Raw genomic sequence first — 24,429 nt, 5'->3', positions numbered from 1 at the left:
AAAACATCAATGAAATAAATAAATAGATTACCACACATTGTTCACATGCCAGTATGTAATGAAACGTGGCAACAATTTGGTCACAGTTTTGTGAACAATTGCCACCTGTAGTGAGTAGTAGTATAACCTTGTAGGCTGATCTGTATTCAGCTGTATGGAAAATGAACAAATCAGAAAGTTGTTGCTCAAGTAACCAGACATGTCATGAATGAAAAGTGGTTAGACCACTAAAATGTTAGTAATAAAGTTACAAGCAATGCTTCATGGTTTGTTTGTCTTTGAATCTGAAATATATAACAGCCGTTTTTAATGTACTAGTTTTACTTGATATTTACGTTTATATATATATATATATATATATATATATATATATATATACATTGTTTTTTTACAACAATTTAATTGTCATAATTGTTTCTTTGTAAACCATAGGTCATGTAGGTACGGTAACTAGTATCTATAGTGTGCAATATAACAAACATTAAAAACATACTGTAAACATTAAGAACATTGCTGTCAATGTAATGGCCCCATTTTAAGTTTGCAAATATGAACTATGAATTTGGTCACACATTTATTCCCAGGTGACGTTTGCCTATCACAAGTACGGGTTTGATGCATATAAACTGTCTCTGTCTGCTGTATTCCCCTGCTCTGACAAACAGCCTAAGGTCTTGTGGGTTGACAACATGTACATGTGGAAGAACAACGTGTGGAAAATGCAGAGGGTCAATTTAACGGAAATCAATGAACCGTAAGTTATCATGCCATTAGCAGGCCGTGGTGTCTGATCATGTAATGACGTACTGGACTCAATAAGATACACAACAGGCTAGAATACATTAATGTTTATTGTCTTTCACCATTATGTTGTGTTCTAATACACAGGCCTCCATAGTAAAGTTGACCATTATGATTTTTGTTTCATGGGATTCATCCACAGTCTAGAAACCCCATCTGAATCCTCAGACCATTCCCACTGAAGTTAATACTGTGTTCCACGTAAAGTTTAGCATTTCTAAGTTGCCATGCACATCTTCCTTCATTCTGATGGATCCATTCAACTTTTATGGCCGCGTAAGAGTTTTTGTGAAATCTGAGTAATATTTTTGCAGTTGGCATCAATAATATTATTTTTCGGCCTTCATGTTCTTCTGACCGAGCGTTTACATACCAAACTGTATTTATTTGATTGATGTTTTATGCTGTACTCAAGAGCATTTTACTTTTATGATGGCAGGTAGCATAATAATAATATAATAATGGCTTTATTTCAAGAGGGTAAAATACAATGTGTATACTTAGTCAACACTGGGTTGATCTACCCTGAGGCCCTCAGACACAAACAGTTTGAAACAATATGTTACATTACATATGCCTTGGAAAACATGGTAATTTGGATTGTGTAAACCACTTTCAGCAAGATTTTGAAAACAATATATATGTATAGATATACAGTGGCAAATTATATCAGCACAAAGTATTTAAACAGTGAAATAATAATAAAAGCAAGTGTGAATTTTGTCACCATGACTATCCCAACCTATGGAAGAGATTAGTTGGAGACGTCCCATTACTGACCCGTTCCTATCCCTCCCACAAGTTGGAACCTCATGATACACACGTTCAAAGCACAGAACGAGTGAGTGGGTGATGGCCCTTTCCCATCCTCTTCTCATCTGCACATGAGCTCATGGGTGCTGTGATGGCATTCTCAAAATGAAGTATCATTTTCGGTATATAATCCCTTGAAGATATAGGTTTTTAAAACATTCAACAGAGGAAGAAAATTGAATTTCTTTACTCAAAGCATTCCAAAAAGCTCAGTGTCCTGAGTAAGATAAAGACATTTTTATAAGTTTCAGTTCTTGGGAAAGGTGTTTTTAGTTTAACTTGCGGTAGTAGATTCATAGCAGGTTTAATTCAATTGAGACTAGAGCTGACATATATGCTGGGACACTTTAAGGGATTTGTATACATTGATAACCTTGCAGTAAGTAGTCTACGTAGTAAATAGTGAGCCATTTTAACTTTTGGAAAAGAACTGTTGTTGGGGTCTGTATGCCCATCCACATTGATTATAAGACGGGCAGCAGTTTTCTACAGTTTGAAAACTCGATTTAGAAAGTTTTCAGAGCAGTTCCCCCAAATACTTCAGCAATAATAAATTTGATGTAGTATAAAGCTATAAAACAGCAGTCAAATGTTTTCTGGGAAAAGTGTCCTGTTTTTCCTTAAGATAGAAAGCAATTTTGAAACTGTTTAGTATATATGATTAACATGAAAATTAAACTTGAGGTTTTCATCAAGATGTAAGACCTGTTTGTCTGCGGTTTAATCACCTGCGAGACTATCTGACGTTCTCAGGTGGACATGTGACTAGCTTTTGGGGAAAACAAGTCTTAAATGTATGCAGGACAAAGAAACGCAAATGCTCTGCTGGGTTTTCACAAATGCCACAGGCTGAGATTTTATTTAATTTGACAGAGGAAATATGTAATTTTATGAATATCACGAGACATCATAAAAGTGTAAAGCCAGTTGTGTATGTGTCATTTTAATAGCTTGGAGAGGGTTGGTAGGATTGAAATAGGTCTGTAGTTGTCAGCTTTACTTGCGGATTCGTCCTTGTGAAGAGGGTGAACTTTTGCTTGTTTCCACAAATCCGGAAAAACACCACTGGCAATGCTTAAATTCAGTATATAAGTTGGAGAATGAGATATAGCATCTGCTCCCAATTGCAAAAATTTTGCACTGATACCATCTAAACCTACAGGTTTCTTTGTGTCCATTGACTTTTAAAAACTCTAAAACAAAATGTTCGGTAACGGGAGGTATAGAAAAGCTATTGCCTGGTGGGATTTTGTTATTGAGGTATGCTTGCAGTTTTGCAAGAGATTCAGTGGGGTCATGGTTATTTTCTGGCAGCTTTGATGAAGAAAGTGTTTAACTCCTCAGCATCCTCCAGCGGATTGTCTATTGTTTTTCAGGAGTATTCAACGTGATTGGGGGGTTTTCGCTTTAGGGATTATTTAGTGTTTTCAAGTTTTTAAGGGTTTTTTCCCTTATCATTTTCAATTAATGATGTGAAGTAGTCTTTTTGGGCTTATGAATCTAGGCATTAAAGGAATTCTTAACCTTTTTATACAAATTATCTTGTTTTATTTTTGACAGCTGTTCTCTTTCCACCATGGAATAAATAATATTTTCAGTCAGCCATTCAGGTTGTTTTTTGTGCTTCACATGTTTTTTCCTGAGTAGAGCATGTGTCTAGTATTTTGAGAAAAGACGATATCCAGTGGTGAAGGACCTCACTGAGATTTACATGGGACTGTACAGGTGACCAGTCTTCTGCCATCAAGCTAGCACAAACTACCAACATCAAAGTTCTTCATAAATCTATATGTAATGCTTTTTATGTGTCTTTGTTTTAGATTGGTGATTTCCTTTTCGAGCTAAAAAGACAGGTTTGTGATCGCTAAGCAGGAGGTCTAGAACACCCGAGAAGTAAATTTTATCAGCATCAGTTGTGTATATATAGTCCAACAGCGTGGCTGAGTCTTTTGTAATTCTTGTTGGCTCTTTTGTCAGTTGGGTAAGTCTGTGGCTATCACAGCATTCAGCCCACCTATTTGGGATTCGAGACAGCCTATCGATATTGAAGTCTCCAAGAATTATTATATGCTTGTTCTCGCTGTGTTGATCATTCCCTTGTAATGCTCTACCCAGTGAGCAGGAGAATTTGGAGGCCTGTACACAAAGCCAACGATAAAAGACTTAGCTTTGTTGGGTTGCACTTCTAACCATATAGTTTCCGTGCCATCTTGTTACAGTTCTACCCTTCTCACATACAGTATCATTTCAGAAATGTAAGCTATCACACAGCTCCCACTGCGCTTAGGGCAATCTTTTCTTTTGGCTTTAATACCAAGAATATGAACAAGGTTTTTGCTGTGGTGTTTGTTTAGAAATGTTTCTGTTAGTCCAAGTATGTCTTTTTGCCTCTTATCTTATGCATTATGGTGGGAGTACCAAACTATCGGCACAGTGGATAAGTTGCTCACACAAATTTACATAACCAGCAGTGCTGCAACCAAAATCTAGCACTTCCAGACATGGTATGGTTTGTAAACCTTTGTTTTACTAAGCACTTGAGGTTAAGTGTTAATTATTTAACAAATTTAGGACAGTGAGAACATGCCATGTCTGTAGTTATGACATGATTTGCATATAGGGCCATCATTCCTTTTACTCAGTGACCGATTTTTTGGCGTAATGGTTAGAGTGTCCGTCAAGAATCCAGGAGACCTGGAATCAAACCAGGGTCAGGTCATACCAAACACTTTATGAATGATGCTTGTTGCTGCCTTTGCTTGGTGCTCAACTCAGAGAAGATAGCGCAAGGAACTGGTTGGTCAGATATCAGTATAATGTGACTGGTTGGGGTGTCATGTCTTGTGTCTTCATCTCGATACTTCAAGACTTTAGACTTGCCCTGACAAAATAAGACATGTAACGGTATACGTAGGCCTAGAACACCTAACGTCAAATTGTTTAGTACGATGAAAAACCCCAAGCATACATGCACACCCTATTACATGATGTGTTGACCCATTGCTGGCTCATCTGGTCGTCTTCGGCATCATCCTTGTCCTAGGAAATTGATCACTGCTGGTTTGCTGGTTTAGTTAAGTCCTTGGTCATCGGCCAGTGTTGTAGCAGGCCTGAATCCAGTCCTTAAATGATGTTTTGTATGCAAAGGTTAGTTGGCCGTCTGTAGAAGGGCCATAGTTTCCTCAAGCCCTAAACTGTATTATTGGCAAAGTGAAAAAATTTCAAGTAGGAAGTTGAGCCCATATGGAAATATCAAAAAGGATATCAAACTAGAACATTTTTCATCAGTGAAAGAACTGTAATACTTTGCCTTGCCTTGATCTAAGTCAGTTCAATTACATACAGTGTTTGGGTTCAACTGATTGTCAGGTTAGCCTTAAAACCTTTTTGAGATGAAGGCAGCTGTTATGCAAATGAAATTTTGGGGAAATTCAACAGGAAGCCAGTCTGGAAAGTAAAATTCCATGGGAAGTAGTTACAGTTCAGAACAAAAATAACTTCATTTTCTTTTTGGCTCAGTGGTTATCTAACCTCTCCAGTATTGCTTGCATTGTCCGAATCAAGTAGGAACTTGTGTTTTGTTGAAATAGGCTACGTTTTCAAAGACGAAAAATCGACAAATTAGGATACATCTCCATTTGAATGAGGATTCGTAATAGCAAACTGCAAAATTTGCATAAAGCAAAATATGGCAGTAATCATATTTAAAGTCAACAGAGAGAGTTAGGTTTCAACAAAGCTTGTTTAAGAAATGTGTGCTTTATAAAGCAGCGTGAAAGTTCTTAAAAAATACTAGTATGAGTGGTTTTGCTGTACATTTACATGGATGGTGTTAAGTGATTTACATTTGATATTCATGAATGGAAATTCATATCGCCTGTGGGTGTAAAAATCATGTGGACTTGTTGAATCATATCATTTGAGCCTTAAGTGGGTGGCCTCCGTGGCAATGGTGGTTAGCATGCCAGCACGGCGCAATGACGCAGAGGCGTCTCACCATTGTGTTTGCTGTGAGTTCAAGTCCTACTGATGCTGAATTCCTCTGGCCGTTCGTGGGAATGTCTTCCAGCAAGCTGCGAATGGGCATGGCTTTCTCCACAGGCTTTGCCTGGTTTCCTCTCACCATAATTCAGGCCACCATCGAATAAGTAAAAATATATATAGTGAAGTACAGCTATAAACACAAATCAAATAAATAACCCTTCAATGAAGATGTGTCATGATCAAATAAAGTCTTGTGTCCTTAAACCAGAGAAATCCTGACACTAGTCATCTTATGCAAGAAATTTCTGATCAGATCAGATTTGTGTGTACATATAAGATCATGACAATGGCTTATATACTTTATCTTATATACATGTACGACCATGAGAATAGTTTAGGTATAGCTTATACATGTTATTATTACTTATTATTAGAATTGCTAATATGCTTTAGCTTACACATATATGGTCATGAGGATAGCTTATGCCTTAGCTTATAGTAACATGTATGGTCATGAGAATGGCTTATATGCTTTATCTTATATACATGTATGATCTTATATGCTTTAGCTTATATACAAGTATGACCTTTGAGTATAGCTTATGCTTTAGCTTATACATATATGGTCATGAGAATAGCTTTGGCTTATACATGTATATTGTTGTCAGTTTCAGACTGCGCTTCACTGCAGTCAAGAGCTTGAATGATGGCCACCTGGCAGACTTCGCACTGGATGACATAGCCTTGTCTCCCGCTTGCTTCGGCAGAGGTACATTCACAGCTCTGTACACTTAGTTTATTCATATTGTCACCAGCTATTATGTAACAGCTTAATGTTGACTGTTAAGATTGTCTCTTTGATTCCAGTTCCTGTTGATTCAGTCATGGTTTTAAGTCAGAAAGCTTGTCAGATGAAATGCAGTGGTTTCCTCTAGATACCGAGCTGCCATCCATTGTGTGAAAAATGTCCTAATATGGTATTCAGTTCCAATTCAATAAATAACAAGTATCAAAAAATAATGCTTCTGACGTACATGGAAGGTCTGCCACCAACCTGCAGATGGTTGCCATCATATAAGTGAAATATCCTTGAGTATGCCGTAAAACTCCAATGAGATAAATAGGTCAAAAGAAATGTTGCATAGAGTAGAATGCCATGTTTCTGTATACTTGTGACTACTTTAGATATGTTTCTTTATAGTATTACATCGAAAGCAATAAGCATTGTTTCGACCCAAACCTCAAGCCCATACACTTCAGACAATTAGTCACCAGGCAGGCTTGTATGTATGAAATGGCCAGGTGCGGGTTGTCACTGAGGTGTTTGCCAAGGCTAATGGGATTATAAACTTCATGACTGGACTTGAAGTCAAGTTATAAACCCCTGAGCAGGACCTGGTCACAAAACCGATTCCTACTTTGGTAACATGCAAGAAACCCACAGAATTCAAGCAGTTGAACAAAATGTCCTGACAGTTAGCTGGTGGCCTGTTTATCACCTAGCTTTTACAAGCTCTATGAAGTTTTTAACCCGACCAGCGAAAGTTGGTCTGTGGAATATTTTATCTGAAAATGTTTGATGATTTGTTTCATGTGAGAATAGTTTATACTTCCAGCTCCTACTCAGAAATGTCTTTTTTATAAAAAGATGAAACGTGTTTCATACACCACATTATAATTACGTGAACTCCAAGAATATGTCCAAATATTTGTGTTAAGATTGAAAAAGTCAACGAATTTGAGTACTGGTAAAAAATTCATGAACGGAAGCATTGAGCTCCCTTGATCCGATTCCAAGGTCACCCCTAACTGACTCGGGGTTCCACATTTTAGCTGCGTTTACACGGTAAATTTTAGCCTGCGGGAGACAGGAATAAAGGATTCACACTACACAAAAACAGAGGGGCAAACTAAGTTAGCCTGTGTTAAGTTAGACCTCCAACATCACTTCTCTTTTCTACATGGGTGACTTAACCCATTTCTGCCATGTGCATGGATGACCAGGGGCAAGCTAGTTCCCTGATATGGTATGCTTTGGGGCGTGTAGAGATCTTTAGTCATGGAGGCACAGCTAAAAAAATTGCAAACAACACAGAGACTTTAGTTCTACTGGCATTTTCTATTACAGTGACATCCTTCTTAGTCATTGATGAATTTGCTAAAAGGACATTTCCCTTAATGACATAGTCAATATTTGTTGATGGGAGTACATCACTCACCGAAAGCTTAAATAGATGCGCCACCTTTGGGCAGGTGGTTTAGCCCAGCAGCCGCCTGGGAAGGGTAAACGCCAAAGGTTGAGGTGTAAATGCAAAGTATGGGCACCTCATGGGCAGATCAGATCAGGCCATCGTAAGGAATATTTTATTGGTGTAGCCGCAGTTATTATCTCCATACAGTGTTTATTTTCATACAGTGACACGGTCTCTGTGAATCTTTGCCAACACTTTAAATGTAACAGTTGCAATTCTTTGCAATACATTTCTGGCACAAACTAACATGTATTTTTAACATAATGAGGATTTAGCAAATCATCTATATTTCCAAGTGTGGGATAAATGATGCTAGACAATTTAAACCAATTTGACTATAATGTTTTTGCCTACAAACTGTGGTCTTTTTGAAATACACAAATAGATCAGTTCAAACTTTACTCTTTTCTTCCAGTTATCTCTGCCACCAGAAGGTATTATGCAGATTATCACCAGTTTCTGACCAATCAGGACTTGGCGGGCAATTTGAAGGAGCAGTGTCGTCTGCTGAATGACATGCTGAATCACAGTGAGTAGAATGCATGAAATCATACATCAGATCTCTCAACTGGTTTTCTCAAATGATAATTTTGCAGTCTTGCGTCTGACCTGTTTTGTTTCTGTGACAACTTTTTTCTGCGCTGACCAGGATCTGATTTCATCTGTGCTTTGAGTAACAGTCATATAAGTATATTTTTTCTGTAAATTTCAGTCAGAAACAATACTTTATTATAAAGGATCCCAGGGTCAAATTTGTTTCTAAGTTCATTTCCATATTCTCATATTTCATTTTCCTGTCTGCATAAGATAGCGTGGATATCTTACAAAAAAGAATGCTTCATTTCAAATGGTGAAAGTGGAAACATGTACTGATAAAACCTGCTGACTTTATTTGACAAGTGTTACTGTGAATCTTTTCTTTTCTGAGAGATAAGTGCAGATTGTTGATTGGATGTTACAGGACAGGTGTTTCAGGTAAGTGGGTGAAGTCACTGAGGCTGGTAAATCCGTGTCAATTCAGGTTAAAGAAAATTAGAGCAACACTAGACCAAGTGTATACATACAGGCTTCAGTGAAATATGCCAGAGACTAAGATTGAAAAGTTTATCTTTTTATTTCTGTGATTATAGAAATTATATTATAATTATATTGTATTATAACCAACATTTCACATGTTAAAGTTTGCTAAATTGTACACTTCCAGAAAATTGAAAGCACTGTGATAGTATCAAGCTTAACCAATCACGCGAATGTTATGTCCATAGCCCAAAACGCAGCTGTTTCCACCACCATCGCGCGAATCCAGTATTATCTTCTAGCCATGATATTAGCGTGCGCGTGGGCCATGAGTGATATGACATGTTTCCAGTGTAAATTCCTGACTAAAAGTTGCTTTTGTAGAGTTATCCCAAGCATGTCAGAATGAATGGATCTGGCTGTTTAGGTCTTTTTCTATCCATCTTAAGATGTTACTAAGGTTGTATTATTTGTTGTCTTTTCTTTCAAATGGTCAAGTTTTAAAGGACACAATCAAACTTCCTTTGTTTAGATCTTATTTGTACATAATGAAACGGCTGCTTTGTAAGCTTGGTGTACACAGACATGTATTTGTTTCAGCTGTGAAAACAGAAAACTTCTCAATGAAACATGTCTATACCAGTGAATAGGTCTACTTTTATACAAAGCACCTTTTAAGAGGGAAAACATGAAATGTTCAGAGAGCAGTTGTTTTTAAGCCAAATAAGGCATTTAACACTGTTAAACCTGTCAAATACCTCATCTGCATACCTCATGTATGTGTACTAGACACTATGGAGTATGCTATAATTGTTATCTAACTTTTTTTTCAGTCTTTAGTTCCAAAACTACATGTACATTCCTACATGCAAAATTCTGAATGATGTTAAATGTGAAAATGATATTGAGTATATGAAGGACATTGATCTGAATAAATATTCATTGTGTAACAAAGCCATCTGGCAGGTATATTAGTTTTATTTTAAAAATGTTTATTATTCATGTAGATAAAGAGGGATAACTCTGGGTGACCATTCTACATTTTCAACTTTGATGACGTGATGGTTACTTCCCTTTGGTCTTGGTTGGCTTCAAACATTTCTAGCAGATGTAGTTAAGACACTCATAGATGTTGCTTGGGTTCATAAAATTTTACTTTGATATATGGCTGTTGGATTGACCATGTTTTACAAGTAATATTGTGTTTATTGTTTTTGCGAAGTTAGAATTTATCTTAATTTTTTCTTTCCTATCACATAGAAATGCATTTTCTGCCTTTTTGAATTATTAGAGAAGAAAGAAAAGCTATATATTCATAATTGAAAGACAGAAATTCCACTAGAATAATTGAAAATCAGCTTATGATAGATTTTTACATGATGTTGAATTGAAGGAATTTTTATTCCGTTTTTTTTTTTATTTTACTACTGTGATCACATATTCAGCCATGAGACCATAAAAGCAGTCATATGAATAGTAGAAGTGTTTGAAAATCTGTATAATTCTTGCATGTGGACAAATAAAACTGAAGTCACATCCTGTGATGTTGGATGTGTATCTGAATAAAACACTATGAGGAAGAAAGTAAAGGTTAGATTACATTTCTAACAAAAAACAAGGATGAACAGGAAGTTATTTGGGTGCAGAAATGTCTAATATCCTAAGGGGGTAACTTTTGGGGTATTCCCTGAAAATTAAAGTTGAAAGCCTGTTTCAAATTATGGGGCACTTTTTGATAAAAAGAAGCATAATAGCCAAAGCTACAATTTCCTGTCTTAAATGACCACATGTTTTGGAAATTTTCTAGGTTTTAAAAAGTGCATGGATGTTGGATGTTTTTAAAGCTGAATTCAGACTGCAGATGCAAACCTTTCTTTGTGAAGGGTAATTTTCTAAGAATGTTACATTTCTATGGAAGCTGAAAGTAGATGCAGAATGGACTTGGAGTGAAAACTAGAGCTGCAAAAACTTTAATTAAATAATGCAAATGGAGCAGATTCATTGGGTGAACTGTTTTTTTTTTTTGTTTTTTTTTTGTTGGGTTTTTTTTTTTGCCAGATTCTGAGACAGAATTTTATAGATTTCATTGGGTCTGTTGTTCTTGGGAGCTTGTTGGCAGTAAGAGCTGAGTGATGTTGTCTTGCAGGAAGTTTTTCTAAAGACCACTGACCTGCCATCAATATGACGTATGTCACACATGGTAAGAGTTCAACAGAGCACATAATCACTCACAGGGGGTTAGTGGTTTACTGTGTGTGATTCAATTTCTCCACTTATAAAAAATACCTGCAGTTGTAGAAGAGAAATTCTTGAGACATTAAGAAACGATGAAATAAATCAATGAAGCAAACAAAAACAGACAGAAAATTCCAAGTTTTGCATTTTTGACACAATTTGTCGCGGTTTTAGGTTTCATTTTATTTAATTAAGATTTTCATTGCCATGTTTTTTTATAGTTACTCTATTTCATTATACTAGCACAATTGATATATTCTATGGAATTTGCTGTACACAAGGAATAGCAAAGAAGATGTTTTCAGAATTAAGATGATGTCATGCACTTACGATAGAAAACTACTTCAGTTGCTTCAGTCTCATATCGGGAAAACAGTCTGGAATCAACTTTAGACAGCATGTTAAATAGACATGAGCCTATACAAGTTCCGTTAATCACCAATAGTTTGTACTGTAATTCCTTCAACCTTTTCACATGTTTGCAAGGTGTTTATTCAAGCCTATTCTGAAGGCATTATTCTGTGTTGACTGTTAAAATTATACCATTATAAAATTATATTGTGCAGCATGGAAAGTGGCGAATCCAACCAATGTAGTTTTGTCTCTGAAATCAAATGAAAAATGTGCAAAAGTTGCGCTGAAGTTTCTCTTTCATACCGATATGCGTAAAGGTTAAGGAATTAGTTTAGGCTCTTTGTATATTGGCCTATCACACATGGATTGAGGGTTAGGCTTTTTGTTTTTTTTTGTGTGGTGTTGTAAATGCACATTCTCAGATGGCAGGCTAAGCTCCTGTATAATGTCAATCATACGTAGATCTTCAACATATGGGAATAGAAAGTTATGTGGGTTTTTTGGGGTTTTTTTTATATTTCTTTTGACCTGTGTACACCTATAAAGGGCCTACTGATGGAAGGTTGAACTGTTTCATAGGTTTTAGTTTTATAGATTTTGTGAGTGTTGACAGACTTTCTATTCAAAAATTTACAGTTCAGTTTGTTTTCTGTAGTAAACACATTCTCTAGAAATTCAGCCTCTATGCAAGGTAACATTTTCTAGTGTACAGGGTTCCTTTCACTGTATTGCTTATGAGTTTTAAGAACTTTGCCAGATTTACCATTTTTGTAATCAAGAAAAGCTTCTTGTAGGGCTGTAATTCTTATGCCCATGTCTACATGTAGGAGAACAAGAAGGGTATTGGGTTCCTCTGGCGGTTTCACCAGATTTGTAACCATTTTCCTGTTTTGTGGACACACATTCAGATTGGCTTCATTCTATTCTCTTGTAAACATGTATTTTCTTGTAGGGCTACAGTTTCCTATGCAATCGCTTATCTAGATAAGCTTTTTGTCCCTCTAGCTACTTGACCAGATTTGTAGAGTGTAAGAATTTACATTGGTGTATATTTATCTAGTATACACAGCATCTGTAGAAAGCTTTCCACATTTGTATTAGTACAAGGAGCCTGTATGACACTGGCCGATGCATGTGCCTTCCTTGCATGTGACAGAATGTTTAAATCATCCTCGCTGACAGTGACTGTTTTCAGCTGAGTATTTGCTCAGCCAATCAGAGTGATGCAGTGGCCACCCATAGTACACGAATAGCCAATCATGTCAAGAGATTTGCATATCAAAGTTATGATAACGGCGATTTGGTAGTCGAATACCTCACAATGAAGTTTTATTTTTTACTACTACAGTTGAATATTTTCTCACAGTGTTTGAATTGTTCATGGATTGCCGTATGCAGTTCCTAATTTGCATATCAAAGACCACTGCCTCAAGCTTGTGCATGAGCTCCCCACAATGATGTGATTACCAACACAACACTTCACAACTTTTTTCTTTATTCTGATTCCATTGTCTAGTTGACTGCTATAGCAGGCGAGCTGGTGCGATTCTCTGAATGCCTTGTTCAGGTTTATTGTCTTATCACTTAGTGATTAGTCAGTATATCCTGTATCTGCTGTTGATGGTACAAGCTAGCCTAGTTCTTCACAAACTCAGGTATCAGGTTTTGTTGTTGTGAGCAGAAATCAACAGCATCAATTGAAGGGTTAATTATTAAAGTCTGAGTTGGTGATAGAAAGACTTCATGACATAAGAGATTATATAGAGATTAATTGACAGAGAAATTATGTTTTCTACTGGGTGTCAGCTGTCAAAGTTGTCAGACTAAATTTTGAGTACATTTAGCATGAGTATATAGTCTAATGACTGCTAGATGTTATTGTGAAACCTGTTGACATATTATAATTGTCCTAAGTGCCATAACCATAACTACTTTTCTTCCCAGTGCTATGATAAAGACAAGGTGGTACATCGCATCAAGAGAAAAAAATGACAAATATGACATGAGGTAATTCTACCAATGATACATGAGGTCAGTTTGGATGATGGAAAGTAATCTATTGAGCATATAAAATATGTGTCAGTAATGCATGTGGAAGGTAACACCACCAAAAGGAAAATTGTTCAGCAGAATTTATCTGAATTTAGTTTCTTCTCCTGCCATACATGGGAAGGTTGTGTCAGCAACCTGTGAATGGTCGTGGGCTTCCTGAGGGATGTGCCTAGTTCGCTCCCACCACAATGCTGGATGCTGTCGTATTAGTGAAATTTTCTTGAGTGTGGCGCAAAACACCAATCAAATATATAAATACATCTGAATACAGTGTGCGGATCCAACACCTCCGATGTCCCACCAGCCATCCCTCATGATGTTACTTTTCACTCCATTCCTGGTGAAAGGCTTCATGACGTCACAAAGAGATTGAACATTTGTAACCAATGTGTAGGACATCCAGTTGACCTATTTGCAACAACAGTTGATTGACAGTTAGGAGAGGTCTATTGAGTATGAAATCAAAATCCATGAATTAGCGCTGCAGTCATGATGACAGAATTTTTTTGCTAAATTTGCCAGTTTTAGGTGATTGCAATACATATGTGTGTAGTGTTCCAGGATGACTGACATATTATGTCATGGTGCTTACCCTGGTGTGGTGCTTGCCATGGCATGGTGCTTACCCTGGCATGGTGCTTGCCATGGCGTGGTGCTTACCATGGCGTGGTGTTTACCATGGCATGGTGCTTACCCTGGCATGATGTGATGCTTACCAGGGCGTGGTGCTTACAGTGGCATGGTGCTTACCCTGGCATGGTGCTTACCATGGCATGATGCTTACCAATGAACAGTTAATAAACGACAGTTTTTAAACAGTTTTAACATGTGCAAAATGTCTGGTTGTGTGAGCCCTCATCTGAAGATACATGTACTTTTCTTTTCTTAGGCAGCACATTCTTGTAAACTTCTATATACGAAGACATTTTGCCTTCAGTATATTGTGTTTTACAGTAATTTAGTATGGCAAATTGATGAGCTTCAAAATCTGGTCATATTTTTAAGGCTAATTTTCTACATAAGCACACAATTTAAATATTATTGTATATCTCAAGTCTACGTGAATTTTTAACAAAAAGGAATATATCTTTATGGGGTAATGTCATTTGTTTATACCAACAATCAAACTGCTGATTTTCTTCCTGTAGGCCTACGTGTTTTTTCAGACTCGTGCATATTTGATTAAATTTAACTTAGATCATTTAATATAGATCATGTTTGGTGACAAGTGTGCTACGGTAATTCATATCCGAGTAAAAGTAATTCGATATGGTAAGGAAATTGAGTAAGAAGGGACCTGTGGGGACTAAGCCCCTCGGTAGGCTAATTACATCCCACACTACACGAGTGTAATCTGTTAGGCAGGTCATATTCTGAGACTGCGTACTTACTTTTACTGAACTTTTTTTTTACTCACCCTGAAAAAGAAAACAAGCCAAAAAAGGATGACTCAAAATAAGGAGAAATTGTAACAATTCTAGGATTTCCTGGGTGATACATAAATCATATCTCTTTCCTGGCTGCTGTTGTTGTCCCACGTAAGAAAATTGTGTTGAGGCGAGAGGGAAATGCTGTCATAGCTGTGACACCTATTCTTATGAACAAAACATCTGTAACAGTTTTTAACCAATCAGCTTCATGTTTACACAATGGATTGTGGTCAGGGAGTGATTTTGGTCACTAAACGTAATCCAGCAGGGCTGCTGTCAGCCAGCTAATATTCCTTGGCTGTCACACCTTTCTCTTTAGGACATTGTACTTAAAATGGCAGTTTGTCTCACAATAACACACTAGCAGAAGGCAAACTGAGACAGATGTCAGATTTGTTTAAAGGTTTTGACTGGTATGGCTATGCATATTCCTCCCTATAACTGGTGACATTGTGTATTGTTGTTGACATCAGCATTTGCTCAAAAGTCTATTAGTTTTCGTTCATGATAATTAAAATGGGCTTAGCGTTCAACCAGTTAGATGACAGGACTCTGTGTGTGAGTGATTGAGGATGTGCGTCATACAACCTGATCTGATGTGAGTGATTAAGTGTTATGATAACGAGGTGTGAATTGACTGCCAAGGAAAGGCTTTTCTTTGTCACCACCAAGCGATGTCACTAGCTGCAACATACATATAAACACTGTATCAGCTACACATTTAATCTGTAAAACATAGAGACCCAGGACTATGTTGTCACTTTATGGACAGTGTATACATTCTAGTCCTAAATATTATATAAAAGCTGATCAAGCTAAGATTTGCTATGAGCTGTGTAATTAAAAATCACTGTGATTCACGATGGCATTGTAATAAGTAGCCAAACCTCTGCCTTGATTATAGCCTATAGAGGTACAGAGCATCATGACACTTCTACGTGCCAGTGCTGTGTTGTATGCAATCACCATACACTGCTTTTGAGTGACATTTACGTTCTGAAGGAGAACCAGCAAGCATTTAGCAAGATCTGAGACCATAGGATTTCACCTATGCTTAATGTCAGAGTGAGTGAGTGAGTGCTTGGGGTTTAACGTCGTACTCAACAATTTTTCAGTCATATGACGACGAAGGAATCCTTAGGGTGTATGTACGTGTAATATGCCTCCTTGTTGCAGGACGGATTTCCACCGCTCTTTTATTTAGTGCTGCTTCACTAAGATGACTTACCGAAGGCAAGTAAGCCGCCCCGCCCGAGCCATTATACTGATACGGGTCAACCAGTCATTGCACTATTCCCTTCATGCTGAACGCCAAGCGAGAAAGTTACAACTTCCTCTTTTAAAGTCTTAGGTGTGACTCTATCAAGGTTGATCCTGGATCTACCGGTCCCGAAGCGGACGTTCTACCAACTGTGCTAAACAGCCGGTCTGTTTAATGTCAGTTGTATTTGGAGATCGCTGTATATAATTGTGTTATTGACAATAATATGCGCATGTAATGACACTTTAGTCATTTTTGAGCAATCTGGACAGCTATCCGCCGCAGCCGAGACCATGAGCTTTTGATCATTGATGTTTTGATTTGATTTAAAAAAAACAAAGAAACTAGCAGAATGTATACTTATCATGTTTGCTCTAAATGTGACTTTGAAATGTGACTTGCAATCATCACTCCCTGAGCAAACAACAGTGCTAGCCATTGTGCTAACCAAAACAACTCGTGATGTTTTTGAGTTGTATATTGTCAGATTGAAAACATGAATTAATTTTCTGATACATTCAATTTGATGGAATAAGACTAGACTGCGAGCAGTAAAGTAAGGTTTTCAATTTGTCATCCTATTTTAAACTATAAATAAAAATGAAAGTGTAGCGTGTGTCATGCTGATGGCTCTTAAATGTAGTTACATGTTGACGCTTTGCCAGCGTTCAGTCTAAAATGTGAATAAATAAATAAGCAATCAGATAAATGTATCGCCCACAGGGTAGAACTGATGTAGATAGAGAGGCCTTCAAGGGTATTCACTTGAAAAAAGCTTTAGAAAAAAATGAATGCTAAAATTCTTCAGGCTCTGTGTAAACCCTCCACTCCCACTCCAAGGTGTAGCTGTAACTTATTAGCTTTTTGCTGATTTGATATTTTTTAAAGTCATACTAACTGCATTTTCAACTCCAGGGCTTATTTTCCAAGATGTATATGTGTTACAAAATCTAACCAAAGTGCTTTTAAAGTATGTTAATATCTGCACCAGGTGCTGTAACATGTGAACAGATTGAAGGATATTGTTAATCAGTCTCGGCATATTTACTGTATATTGTGTAATGTAATTCTGTATTAAATTTACATAAGAAGTTTGAACATAAGTACCTGGTTAATCAAGGCCAGTCGGGCATATTATGTCTGCTGTCAACTTCTCTAGACTGGGAAGTGGAATTACAGCCGTAGCTGCCAGAGCTCTTAGCAAATTAAAACTGGCTTTCCCCTATTCCGTACAGTTTCTTTATTCAATCAATAATCTAATTACAGTACAGATCAGGTGTTAGTATCTGTGTGACATGCCTGTCTACTTGCCAAATCAATCAAGTTTCTAGGAAGAAAATATTGAACTGTCACAAAAGATCTTATGTACGAGGAAGACCTTAGCTTGTCTCTAACAAGGAGATATTCTATTCTTTCAATTCTGGCAGCTCTTAGTTGTTTATAGAAGTATGTCACTGTTATAGGTGCTAGTTAATACCAAGTCCATATCCTGAGGCCTTGGTTGGCCGCAAACATAACAAGTGTGTTTTTGACCATTCATTATATGTATTTAGATTCTGTTAAACTGCTTTATGTGGACACCCAATATATATATATATATAGGGTAGGAATCTCTGTATTCAAATTCAAACTCTTCCATGCCAACCACCCCAATAAAAAACCTGTGTCTAAGAGGTAGGATGAAGGATGAGTTCCATTCCATGCTTATGCACGTCTGAAATGGAACTTTTCAAACGATGTTGTCAACCCTGGCAACAAGGTTCCAGGCTATAATTATTTCTGACTTGTCTGATGCCTTTTCTGAACAAGTTTGTTCTTGTTCACAATTAGACCAGGTTTTCATCCTTTTTTTTTTGGACAGTTTGAAAGGTAGTATTACTTCCACCCGTAGATTACATATAAATGTAGCCATGGACTCTTTGCCTTCTGCTGTTTTTCCTTTGTTCCTTGAGCGTCAAAAGCTTGCGCAAAATTTAGAAACTCCACCTACTTTACAACAGCCTGAAGACAGCAATGGTGTCATAATAGTTAAAACTTCCACGCTATATAAATGGTGGTCTCAGATTCCCCCTTGGAGTTGTGAATTGACGACTTTATAAGTGCAATGTTATTCAAAGCATCTTCATTTAAATGGTACTCAGCAATGTGGGGAAAGCGTAACAACTGAATGGACAGTTCTCACTACCCTTGCTCAGCCGATATGTAGCTGGTTCATGGGTGTAAAAGTCAGACCTGGTTAGCCTATAATGTTTCAGAGAGCCAGCGGTAGATTGGATATGAGATCTCTGAAGGACCTCATTACCACCTGCAGACGCCTAAATAGGTGTACATGTAGTATTGAATGTAAAAGTTGCAAAGATGGATAGCGATTTAAACAGAAGAATTACCTAAATTTTATGTTAAGTATATATATCTCATTTCCTGAAATAGTGAAGTCTGTTTGTTGTCTTAGGCAAGCATTCTTGATAGTTAATTCATAATAACTGCAATTTTATGCCTTTGGATCAGAGCTGACCAGAATTTATGAATATATATGTGTACTGTGTGTATGCTTTTATGCTGTACCCCAGAATATTTCCCTTATTTGACGGTGGCCAGCATCATGGTGGGAGGAAACCAAGCACAGCCCAGGGGAAACCCACACACATCTCCAGGTTGCTGGCAGACTTTAACCCCTGAAATTCACAATTACCATCATTTTTTTTCGTATTTGTCTTTTCCATCGAATGGCAAATAAAACCTATACACTGATGGGTTTTGCTGTTTATAATTGCTAAATTATGCTATAAATTCTAGTACGTTTCATCCTTGTATGGATTGCCTGTGTGGTCATTTCATTAGGGATAAAGATTGAATATAAGGGTGGGTTGGCCTACATATGTGTATCAATCATTACAATACTTTAAGGATATATTTTGATGGTATATGAGAATTGAAATGATTAAATGTGATATTACATGGCTAATTTAAGGCTAAGACATAATATGTTAGGAGGCCTTAATATGTAAGGTTGTTTTAATATTCTCTATGGCTGTAGTATAATGCCAGAGGTTGCCATGGCTGATTACTTACTCGAAGTAACTTTGACACCTTCTCTGTAGGAATATATAATGCGTGTCAAATAACAGCAGTGAAGACATTTCAAGGGTCGTACATGCATTCAGTCTTATAGGTCAATAAATCAGTTAATTATATACCAAGTATGATTCGTTCTTATCTCTATCATATCCCTGTCTGGTCAACAGCAGTGTACATCCTTGAGGGGAGACAATACTGTGTATTTACTTGGCAACTATCCAACACGTCCAGAAACATATTGACCATTTGTCATACAGTGGTAAAAATAACCTGTTTTAATGGCAGCGCACAGTATGGGTCAGCTACTTCACACAGTGGGAGTTAGATCAGTTGACTGCCAGCTTTGTAACTTTCAGGATATGAATATTCCCTGACCTTTATTTCAAATCTTTTATTGACTTAAATTCCATTCAGTCTTGAGTTTATACCCTAATTTCCATTCTGGCTTCCTCTGCAATCATACATAGTATTAGTAAAGGCCTGTCAGCAATCTGTTGATGGTCCACCGTGGGTTGCCAGTTTTCCTCCCACCATGATGCTGGCTGCACTTATATAAGTGAAATATTCTTGAATATGGTGAAATATAACAATCAGATAAATAAATAAATAATTTAGAATCTTAATTCATTTTTTGATTTCTTCAAAATAAAAAAGTATGTAGAGAGTTACAAGTGGTCACTGTTGGTTTTCTGGCATTTTCCAGTTATATAAATGTTTATAATTAAACATGAATAATGGTTTATATTTGGTGCGTACGCAAACTGACAAGATATCCGCTGACAATAAATCATGCACGTACTGCTTATGTATACCCCTCCAAACAACTCTGCTGACTCAACAGTTACTTGATCAGAAACTCCCAGATGCTCCTGGATTGTAGTCACCATGGAAAAAACAAGTTACTGCGAGTCACATATATGGTTGATCTATGTTTCGCTTAAATCTTCCCACAGAAGTATTCTCTGAACATTTAAATTGCTACTTTTAGTGCCAAATGAGGGGGAAATGATATGATCAAGGACGTCCTATGGAATAAAGCTAGCATCACAGTTCAAAAAAACATTATGACGAATAACACTATTTAATCCCCACCTATAAGTGAAGAATCCTGAAAAACAGAATCCTCTGCAATTCCCATAAAATTGTCCTTATGTGATAAGGAATCAGCCCATGTGACATTGAGTAAGGCAGCTATCCTAGAATGACGGCATGCATGTTTGAAAGTACGACATTGGTGGGTGTAAGTTAGTGATGGGTAACGTCAATTGCCCTTGCATGACATCACACCAGGCAAAATTGGAAACGACAGAAAACTTTTGTTTCCGCATTATCCTCCCAAGCTAAGAACAGTGGCCGTAATACAGTGTAACTTAAGGAAACAATGCTGACTATCTCAATCCGTTTCATTATTACCTTGTGTTTGGGACGTACTCCTTTAATCAGGACGCTAAAGTAGCTCTTAAACATTCCATCTTGTTATTACAATGGGTATTTTATGTGGCATTATGTTAATTGGGTCATTTCAGATGTTTACTGTAGGAAAAGGCTGAATATAATGTTGGGGAGATCAAAGCATTCAGCAAGACAATAAATCAGATGATTTACATGTATTTTTAGCTGGGATAAATTATTTCATGGAGTGAGTCGTGTTACATCAGTATATTGTGTTAACATAAGCCTTCCCCTGTATATATGTATACCTAATTGACATTCTGACGTTTGTCAACAGAGCACATGACATATATAATATTGTTTGCGCAGATAGTTTATTGACTTTTAATAACTGAAAACAGCAGTCATCATTTGGCAATTAACATGATGTAAGTGTATGTATTCCTCCAGAGCAAAGGAGCTCCATCAGCTAGCTGTAGTCAGTCAGTAGTCGGACAAAAGTACTTGTGCATAAGTGTTAAACAATAAAGAAATTTTGAATTTTTCTCTTTTAATGACAATTGCAATGTCACAGCAAGGCTATACCTTAAGATTGTGAAAAGTAGTTCTTATTGAAAAAATAAGTTTTAGGGAGTCATTGAGAGTTGCTTTCAAGAATTATTGCACACTTTAAGATATGGATTTTGGGGTTAAAACAGTGTATCAAGGTGTGAATTCACCATATACCTATATGTATTCTGTTACACATGCAAACTTCAATAATGTACATATTTTCACCATCAAGCATTTAGGTGATTTTGCTTTCTTGATATTGGGTTTAAACAATAATTGTGATAAAGTGATAAGAGGCTTGATTTTGCTGGTTAGACCATTTGCCAGCTAAGACACTGGTGTCACCACTCTTGTTTTACTATCCATGTTGTAATTAGTGTTTTATATTAGTTTGATTGATGTTTAAATTGTGAAATCATGTAACCATTGTGAAAACATTTAACAGCCATTGAAGACAAATTCAAGTAAATAACAATTCGTTTAATTTGCTTTTTACTGTGCATTCAAAATATGACATGTTTTTCAGTTAAACATACTTTAGTCATATTTACAGAATAAGGAAACCCCAGACAGCTGCATGATCTTAACTGAAACACTTTCTTTGACATCATTCTGTTCAGGAACCGTAATTTCTCCCTCAGGAAAGTACGGTGGCTGTGCTGTCCTAAAGCATATCTTGGCCATGTCGCCATACATAAAGAACAGTCATTTCTCCCTCAGGAAAGTACGGTGGCTGTGCTGTCATAAAGCATATCTTGGCCATGTCGCCATACATAAAGAACAGTCATTTCTCCCTCAGGAAAGTACGGGCGCTGTACTGTCCTGAAGCATATCTTGGCCATGTCGCCATACATAAAGAATCAGGACTAAAGCATTGCCACCGTACTATATTATCTGCGCACTTTGTATCCCCAATCCTCCCATTGCTAAACACAGACTTCGTAAATAACACTGATGCAGTCGTTAAAGTGGGACCTCGTAACTGTACATTCCTGGATATCAAATCCCTCAAAGCTTCTGAAACATGAATTCTGCTTTACAGATAGTGAGACAATCATCAAGCATGAAATAAACTTTCGCTATATAATCATGCTTAAGCTGCCTCAGTGGTCTGCATTGAGAGAAAATTTTTAAGATTCATGATTGTAGGCATAAAAAGGTGTAACATGTTTTTTTTTTGCATATGATAGGTCAGTATAAAGCAGTGTAATGGTTGAACTCCAGACTCAATAACACAGTACTCAATCTCACACATTTCAGGTTCATTGCTAGGTCATCAAGAGAAACAGGAGAGTAAGAGATCAAAGCAGTGCAGTTAGGTATAAAGACAGGTTAAGATCAATCTTTGCTCCATGGTCATGCAAATATCGACCCACTAAAGAAAATTGATCAAACACTCGAGAAGCCTGTATTTATGTATATAAAGGTGGCTAATTATAATGTAATCAGTGGACTTGCTACTAGATCGAGGCAAATCTCTCCCAGATACCTACCCAAGTTGTATATTGTCTCTTGTTCGAATACAAATAGAAACTGTCACATCTGTCAATGACTGTGAACGTTCAAAATACTTGTTTTTTGAATGGCTATTGTGTTATTTGTTACAAAGCAGATATCCATTGTTCAGTTTGGTTCTTGAGTCTAATTAGTGGCCAATGAATTTGTCATCACCAAGGACATAATGGGGTACTTTTCCTCACACAATGGCAACTCCGGTCCATGCTGAATTCACTATTGTTTTCGTGCTTGGGTAAATACCCTGCCAGTATGTCCATAAAATAGCATTGCAAAGGCATGAATTTAGTAACCCTAATTCTTCCATCTATTCAACCACACGTGCAATCAATATTTGGAAACGTCAGAGAACTATGGGGAGTAAAGAAATAATCTGCACAGTTTTATGAAGCTTGCATCTTTAGTGACACAAACAAATAATTTTTGGTGTCATTTTCATAACAGTTGTATGCATAAATTTCACTGAAAAAAGGGCTTTAGAGGTCGAAAGGTTGAAGATATTAATTTTATTTATTTGAATGTGACTTTTTACACCATACACAAGAATATTTCACTCATCCAGCAGCCAGTAGTATGGTGGGAGGTAACTGGGCAAAATAACTAGGGTAAACCAATCACCATCCGCGGGTGGCTGACAGACTTTCCCACATATGGCCGGAGAGAAAGCCAGCCATCAAGCTGGACTGCCAACTACATAGTTCAGCGCCGTATTACTTTAGGCAGGGCAGTGAGTTCCCCATTGACAAGATTGTGAGCTCATGCAGGCTATGGTCATATTTGGTGTTTTATGGCCCTGTATGACTTACTGTAATTTACCACCCCTGTTGGGTCATACCAAATACTTCAAAAATGGTACTTGCTACTGCCTTGCTTGCCGCTCAGCACTGAGAGTTCAGGGCAAGCAAACATGACTGGTTGACACGGTGTCAGTATAATATGACTGGGTGGAGTGTCATGTCTGGTGTCTTAGACATGATACTAACTTCGGTGGTTGCAGCAGTGTGCAGCTTGTACTTGTACCTGCCACAAGAAGACACAGTATATGTACACACCTAATGACTCTTTTTCATCATATGACAGGGAAATTGAAATATGTCGAAACAGACATATGTATACAAGTCATTAACCAATAAGGACGTTCCGGGTCAATAATCGCAAGGCCTATTCCCAAAACGACGTTTAGCACAAATTACCAAAGAACTGAGAAAGTATATAATGTATGAAAATAGGACAGACAGTATTTTTCATTTTTTTTGGATTATTTCATCTCAGTGCCCTGTTTTGATGGGACAGTTTTGTGACCCCAGTTGCATGATGGTAGGATATGTAGCCAAGTAATATTGCAATGTGATGTTATCGTGGTATAATTCGAATAATTAGTGATATAAAGTTATACTTGAATATAGTACTAACAACATTTATGATCGTTCTGTCAAAGGTCATGCAGTGTTCCAACAGGCTTGCAAAAAAAAAATTAGCATTGGTTAAGTGTTTCACACACACACATATATATATATACATATATATCAGTATATATATCAGTATATAATGTGGGTAAAACTTTCTTGTAATTTGTTATACCTATAAAAGAAATTACTAGGAGTTAAGCAAATCCTTGAACAGGAAACCAGTCTGGGAAATGGGTATGTTCACTGGCGACACCAGGACGCACTCTGTAATGGTGATGTGTTGA

At 37.1% G+C, this 24,429-nt stretch overlaps 1 protein-coding gene across 1 annotated transcript in view; it reads left to right on the top strand.

The window, feature by feature from the left end:
- Nucleotides 1–24,429, top strand: part of LOC135466901 (tyrosine-protein kinase receptor-like) — a 103,098-nt gene that overhangs the window by 38,138 nt on the left and 40,531 nt on the right. Inside the window, exons 5-7 of the mRNA XM_064744654.1 lie at nucleotides 585–754; nucleotides 6,267–6,367; nucleotides 8,266–8,379. Coding sequence (XP_064600724.1) covers nucleotides 585–754; nucleotides 6,267–6,367; nucleotides 8,266–8,379 — 385 coding nt within the window. The remainder of the gene's footprint in view (nucleotides 1–584; nucleotides 755–6,266; nucleotides 6,368–8,265; nucleotides 8,380–24,429) is intronic.

The sequence above is a fragment of the Liolophura sinensis genome, chromosome 6, assembly GCF_032854445.1.
Source record: "Liolophura sinensis isolate JHLJ2023 chromosome 6, CUHK_Ljap_v2, whole genome shotgun sequence".
NCBI classification, from domain to species: domain Eukaryota; kingdom Metazoa; phylum Mollusca; class Polyplacophora; order Chitonida; family Chitonidae; genus Liolophura; species Liolophura sinensis.
Note: the sequence above shows the minus strand (reverse complement) of the source record. Positions and strands in the feature narration are given on the sequence as shown.